This window comes from Asparagus officinalis, chromosome 7 (genome assembly GCF_001876935.1).
Source record: "Asparagus officinalis chromosome 7, Aspof.V1, whole genome shotgun sequence".
NCBI classification, from domain to species: domain Eukaryota; kingdom Viridiplantae; phylum Streptophyta; class Magnoliopsida; order Asparagales; family Asparagaceae; genus Asparagus; species Asparagus officinalis.
In genome coordinates this window covers 59,918,990-59,925,954 of record NC_033800.1, presented here as the reverse complement: position 1 = coordinate 59,925,954, position 6,965 = coordinate 59,918,990, and the positions used below count along the sequence as shown (strand labels likewise).

Below are 6,965 nucleotides of genomic sequence, written 5' to 3'. Positions count from 1 at the left end.
GGGGTTTGCCAAAAACCCCAAAGTCAACGCCTAACACGCGTTGCCGGGTAGTCTATTCCCGTGAGAAAGACGAAGCCTATGTATTCAAGATCATAGCACAAAGCCTCAGAGAGTTTACTCTCTCAGCACAACGTTACATGCGGAACGGATTTCGACAATCCGCATGCTAGCCCGATTCAAACGGTAATCGGTAAAGGCACCTCAAACCCGTTGATGGCTGGGGGTTTGCCAAAAATCCCATAAATCTGTCATTCGGAAGAGATACAGAGAAAACACAAAAGAAGCAAATGCGGATTTTCTATTAATAAATCAAGTCAAAAGCATACAACAAAAGCTCGTTAGTCCGAAGGCAACCGACGGCTAAGAATATGAGACTCTAAACCAGAGAGCCTGTCCATATAGTCCTGCTCGAACTCCGCCTGCAGGCTAGCTCGGACAGAATCTTCGGAACTGTTGAGAACCTCTGCGGCTTCGTGTCGTAGCTTCATCAACCCCTCCTGCACTGATCCCAGCCTGTCGAGTGTCCATTCACGAGAACGCTCCAACCCAACCAGTTCCTCAGAAATGGTAGCGGCAGATTCTTCGGCGCGTTCCAAGGCCTCCTTCAGTCTAGCTATCTCTGCACGAGTGGAATCTAAGGAGCTCACTAACTCAGCTCTGCTGGTGTCTTTCCTCGCCAGAGAGGCCATCAGCTGCTCGACAGTGCGCTCACGTGATCGAAGCTCGCTGCCAACGGAAGATCGCAGTTCATGCCACTGCGTCAACCTATCCTCCACCTGAGAAGATGCAAAAGAGGGAGCTCCACCAGCCTTCAACTCCCTCAGCTCTCGAATCTCTGACTCCAGGGCAGCGAAATCAGCTGTAAAGGAATCGGCCAAATCCGGATATCCCTCTTCCCTCATCATCATCATGTGACGGGAGAAGGAACGCCTGAACTGATCAAAAGAAGACCCTCTGTGCAGAAGCTTATCAATCACGCCGTTATAAAAGGCAGTAAAGAAGCCGAGGTCAGTGCGGAAGACATCCCCATCTGGATTGGTATCGGCCAAGAGAGCATGGACCTGCTCATATAGAGACGGTCGAGAACCTGCAAGCAGCAGTATGGGAGGTCAAGAAACTATTAAATACAATCGAAAAGACCCTAAGGGAAATTCGAGGTATACCTATACCGGCGGAAATCCCCTCGGGTTGGGGTTCGACAGGCTCCGAAGTAACGACAGGAATGCTCATGGAAGGTATATCAACCCTCGTGGGCAAGTCAGTCGTATTAGGCGAAGGCGGGAAAACACCCGAAGCTATAGCAGAATCAGGTACAGCGCCTGGTCATATAGTTGCACTTCTTTATTAGTCAAAATGGAGACTGAGACAAGCAAAGAAGAGAGGAAATTGGATATATACCTGTGGATGAATCACTCTCAAAGAGTGGTCTCACAGTCCCGGTGGGAGCTTGTTCAGCTAACATATCGGCTAACAGTCCAGAGTCAGGTCTCGGGAAGACCGGTGCAGGAACATATCCCTGCTCTTCGAAATCTGCAATAGGGGAGGCCCCATCCCCGTCTGGCCCTTCTGTCGCAACACCTGCAGCACCGGATGTAGGTATATCTGAAAATGAACCGGTGGGATCAACACCATCTGCCTGCCCAAGATCGATGTTCAGATCAATGCCCAGGGAGCCATCACGAAGGGCGTCGCACACCTGCTGCATGAAGCAGTCCATGTTGTCAGCCCCAGAGAATACCGGACCTGGTGGAAGCTCGCCCTCCTCGAAGAACCCTGAATTATGAAACAGGATCAGGGATCCCGGAAGGTAAATCATCTTAAAGCAATAAAAGTGGGTACAACAAAATGTTACCTTCCTCCCCGTCGGCAAAGCCTCCTGAATCTACCCCATGGGAGCGCTGATCAACATGAGGTTTATGGGCAATCTTTTTCCTTTTCGAAGGATCACCCCTCATAGAACCAACGGGGCGGTCATGCGAAGTTTGGCCACCAAACTTGGATTTCGCACGACGGGAAGCGAGCGACCCATGGTCGTCGGCTACCCCACCTGAAACAACAAGAATCATCTCATGAACCAGATCTTTCGCCAATACCAATTGAAGTCGAGAAAGAGGATCAAAGAGCATGACAAACCTGTATCAAGTTCTGCTTGGTCGGTATCTATATCTGCATACTCCCCTTCGGGAATTCCGGTGGACTTCTTCCTCTGTCTCTGAGCAGGCTCAGCCCTGCGAGCAGCCATCATAGCAGATTGAACCAAGTGATCGGATTCTAGTTCCGAAAGACTCCTCACACTTATGGATTCATCGGCAGAGAGGAACCATTTACAGCTGAGGAAGGTAATCATCGGCTTGCGTTTATAGGAGGGAAGAGCAAACTGAGCCCCGGTGCAGCCAACCATGGTCCATAACCACGCCCGTACGCCGTCAACGAGTCCTCCCTCAACACGCAAACTACGACTCGGATTCCCAACGTATAGTTGGTCATAGCCAAACTGACGTGCGAAACGGCAGGGAAGGTAAGGCTCTATGTGGCAGCGGTCCTTCACCCGGAGAACAAGATACCCGACTCGGATGTTCACCAACCAGCGGAAACAACCGACGTCGAGAGCAGTCCGGTTAGTTCGGGGTTTCTCCATATCAGTCAACTCCTCGCCATAACGTCCCGAAAAGCGAGGGAAGCATTTGAAGAACTCCCAGTTCCTGCGAACTCGAAGTTCTTTTTGTACATCTTCAAATTTCTTCCCAACCCATCTACTCTCCTCCAACAGCTGTAGGAAAGGAACGGGAACATCAACGGCGCTGGGCGCCGACATCAAGTCCGGACGGTGAAGAACGAACCACGCCATCAAATAAGCGTAGGGCAGCTCAACCTTCGGGCAGGTAAGCTCAGTCGAGGGTTTAGAACCCACTTGGGTAAGAACACGAACTACACCCCTAAGCCCGCAATGGATGCTGGCAACCATCGCTGGAAGCAGAGAAAGCTCCCTCCCATAAGCTAGCTGGACCGCAGGGAAGAGCACCTCGAGGGGTAGAGCGTCTGAAGACTGATATGGAACAACACACTTCTTCAGCCAAAGAGCAAGGTAGCCAGCTAACAGAGACCGAGGATCGATAGACTTCTGGGCATGATAGAGGAACGATCGAAACTTAGTCCCGGCCGGAAAAGCCCCCTCGGCACTAGCAATGGTATAAGAATGAGTTTCATTCTTCTCCATCAGCTCATTAATAGCGGCAGGGGTCAAAACGCCTAACTCATGTATGGACTCCTCGGAATCATCCTCCAAGTTAGGAAACAGGTAAACAGCAAACTGCTTCAAGCTGATCTTCCTCTTCGTCTTCGCTGGAGGAGAACTCTGGAGCAAACAGGTGTGATAATGACAGGTGAGGTCCCAGAGAGTGTCATACACATCGGGAGTATCCTTCTTCAAACACTCCAACTGTTGGTTAGAAGGGAAGTATTCCTGATACGGGCAATCTCCCATCGAAAGCCCGGAAACCTGGTGCATCTCATGAAGAGCCAACCCTAGCTCTCCGCCACTGGTCAAGAAGGTATTACTATCAGGCATATATGTCTCGAGCAATGCCAAGAAGTGACGGCAGCTAACGGGAAGTCCATACATAGTAGCCCGTATGGGCGTATATAATCCACTACCCTTCAAGTCTCTCTCCCAGCGTCCCAGAACATAACTGGTCAAACGGGTCCACCATCCCTTAGCCAGTGAGGAAGCCCAACCATAACATCGGTAATCCAGTCGAGGTAATTGTCTTCCCAGATGAGCTAAACGATTCCTCACGGTGAGAGCGGCCGCCGATACCTCGCCTGGAGGTGCAGTGTCAAGACCCATGATCCCGGGTCGAAGGCCACAAATGGATTGATACCCCAGAGAACCGGGACTCTTGTGATGAGAAATGTATCCGCACTGAACGTGTGTAACAGCATTGGTAAGAGGCCAGGACATCTGTCGCCCCACAGCCTGTTTCTCCAAGTCAGTAAAAGAGCACTGGCGAGGAATAGAGGGGATATATAAAAGAGCTCCCTCGTCAAGGGTAAGCCAGTGCTCCTCAGCAAGAGTCAGCGCGGCAGGATCTTCGGTGCGATCCCCGAATAGAAAACCCGGCTTCTTTAAAGCTTCAGTAGAAGTGGCGTCTGCGGTGAGAGGAGCATCGGTGATAAGTTGGCGTAAACAGTGACGCCCTCCATCCTTTATCAAGCGACAGAACTCGTCTGAGCGATCTCTGTCGAACTGCGGAAGGGGATCGATGATCTGCCTGGCAGAAGCCGAAGAAAACACTTCCCTACTACAACCGGTAGGGGCATGATGAGGGAGACTACCCCCGGGAAACTCAACTGCAACAAAGCAAAGATGGAGTCAGAAAATCCATGTCATAAACGCAAGACGAGATTATTCGATTTCGAGTGCCCTACACCGGGAGAACGGTATGCGTCATCACGTAGACACCGTGATAACATATACCGACCTATAAGGTGTAAGGCAACACGAGATCGCCCCAATATAACCGAGGACTTGAATTGGCTAAGCAAAGCAAGTCCGAAACCTTAACCCCCGCGGGAGGGGTATCGGTTCTTCCGTCATGACCCGCGAGAGGTCAATCCGGGATAAAAGAAAAAAATATATATAAGATTCTTACCCCCAAAGCAAGAGGTCACTGGAGATGATGTCGTAGGAGCCTCCTCCACGCCATGCTGCGAGCAAGGGTGACTCCCGGAAAGACGAGACCGACGGGGAGACATCGTGAATCTGCAATGAAGAGCAGTACATCAGGTACGATATATATACACGAAATATCGGAAGAAGGGAAATTAAGCACTTGGACTCGAAATCCTAATAACAAATAGGATTTTGTAGTTAAAGTCTAATTAAGCCTACGAATTTCGTGCACGCGAAACGATAATCGTCATTTCGCGGAAAATTTTGGTGAAATACCCAAAATACCCCTCGTGCTCAAGGCCAAATTCAGGTCAAGGACACGTATGACTCGGGTTATGGTCATCATACTTGATCATCGAACATCCCGGTACCCTATAATTTTGATCAAATTTTGCAAATAAGCCCTTTTGCAGAATTTGGTCAATTTTACATAAAAGTCCCTCCATGAACTTTTGGTTTTGCATCCATATGCTTTTACCAAAAATTCGATCAAGGGTCGGGGGTTTAAACTTCTTGGATTTCAGCCCCAAATTCGTGGCTCTTTTGACAATAAGCCCCTCCAAATATTTAGGGACTGTTTTGCAAATAAACCCCTCAAACAGTTCTTTAACCCTCTTACACAAAGCACCCCCATTTCTTGAAGAAACAAACACGAACCCAAGCCTCCCAAATTTCAGTTCATGTTTGCATAAGAGCCCCCAAAATTTCAGACCCACGAATTTTGCAAATAAACCCCTATAGTTTCGGTTTTTGCAATAAAACCCCCCAAATGCTTATTTCATCCATAAACCCTTATCTATTACAAGCATAAAGACATGATCTTTGCAAGAAAATAAGGGGTTTGTGAAGAAAAACTTACCAAGTCAAAGGAGTTTTCCTTCGGGCTCGGAAATGGAGGCCAAGACCCTCGTTTGAAAGAGGAGAAGATTCCGGCAAATGGGTACCCGTCAAAATCCCGAATCTTTTAAGGGATTGAAGGGTTCTCAAGAGCAAATCAATGGAGGAAAGAGGGGGAGGAAGAAGAAAGAAAACCGAAAATGGGGGGAAAGAATTCGGTTTTGGGGGTGGGGTTCTCTCTTGAAATTCAAAATAAAGGAGGGGGGGACCATGCACAAGAGGCCAAAAAAAGGAACAAGACAAAACTAGGGGAGAAACACCCCTAGGGGTGTCTCGGCATTGCCGAGACACCCCCAAGGGTGTCTCGGCATTGCCGAGGCACCCCGGGGTGCTTCGCCCGGGTTTCAACCCCCTACGCGATGTTTTGATCCCCCGAGATATTTTCCGGTACCCGGAATTGTTTTCCATATCCACGATGTTTCCACAAACATTGGTTTTCTCCGCCGACGGTTGAAAAATATGGATGAGTCCCACAAGTCAACCTACGCGGTTCAAAACCCTAAGGTGGACGCCGGTCAACGCGTAACCTTAGGTCAACGCCGGACAACGCGTTGCGTCAAAAATCAACACGTGGCGACGAAAATCAACACGTGATGACAAGAGCCAACCCACGCGGTTCAAAACCCTAAGGTGGACGCCGGTCAACGCGTAACCTTAGGTCAACGCCGGACAACGCGTTGCGTCAAAAGTCAACACGTGGCGACGAAAATCAACACGTGATGACAAGAGCCAACCTACGCGGTTCAAAACCCTAAGGTGGACGCCGGTCAACGCGTAACCTTAGGTCAACGCCGGACAGCGCGTTGCGACAAAAGTCAACACGTGACGACGAAAGTCAACACGTGACGACAAAAGCCAACCTACGCGGTTCAAAACCCTAAGGTGGACGCCGGTCAACGCGTAACCTTAGGTCAACGCCGGACAGCGCGTTGCGACAAAAGTCAACACGTGACGACGAAAGTCAACACGTGACGACAAAAGCCAACCTACGCGGTTCAAAACCCTAAGGTGGACGCCGGTCAACGCGTAACCTTAGGTCAACGCCGGACAGCGCGTTGCGACAAAAGTCAACACGTGACGACGAAAGTCAACACGTGACGACAAAAGCCAACCTACGCGGTTCAAAACCCTAAGGTGGACGCCGGTCAACGCGTAACCTTAGGTCAACGCCGGACAGCGCGTTGCGACAAAAGTCAACACGTGACGACGAAAGTCAACACGTGACGACAAAAGCCAACCTACGCGGTTCAAAACCCTAAGGTGGACGCCGGTCAACGCGTAACCTTAGGTCAACGCCGGACAGCGCGTTGCGACAAAAGTCAACACGTGACGACGAAAGTCAACACGTGACGACAAAAGCCAACCTACGCGGTTCAAAACCCTAAGGTGGACGCCG

The 6,965-nt window shown here is 50.0% G+C and overlaps 1 protein-coding gene across 1 annotated transcript; it reads right to left on the bottom strand.

The window, feature by feature from the left end:
- LOC109850898 lies at window positions 275-5,628 on the bottom strand. Its single transcript, XM_020420981.1, has 7 exons — window positions 5,532-5,628; window positions 4,653-4,762; window positions 2,134-4,350; window positions 1,853-2,047; window positions 1,399-1,773; window positions 1,164-1,319; window positions 275-1,087 (listed from the first exon to the last, which is right to left on the bottom strand). Exons 2-7 carry the CDS (start codon window positions 4,753-4,755, stop codon window positions 339-341), a joined length of 3,795 nt encoding a protein of 1,264 aa, XP_020276570.1. The 5' UTR covers window positions 4,756-4,762; window positions 5,532-5,628; the 3' UTR covers window positions 275-338.

What these genes read in the sequence shown, in the direction of transcription:
- LOC109850898 (XM_020420981.1), bottom strand. Translation starts at nt 4,755, where the DNA reads ATGTCTCCCCGTCGGTCTCGTCTTTCCGGGAGTCACCCTTGCTCGCAG. An exon ending in CCAAGCAGAACTTGATACAG is followed by an intron (nt 2,048 to 2,133) that starts GTTTGTCATGCT and finishes TTGTTGTTTCAG; the next exon opens with GTGGGGTAGCCGACGACCAT. An exon ending in GGGGATTTCCGCCGGTATAG is followed by an intron (nt 1,088 to 1,163) that starts GTATACCTCGAA and finishes TGCTGCTTGCAG; the next exon opens with GTTCTCGACCGTCTCTATAT.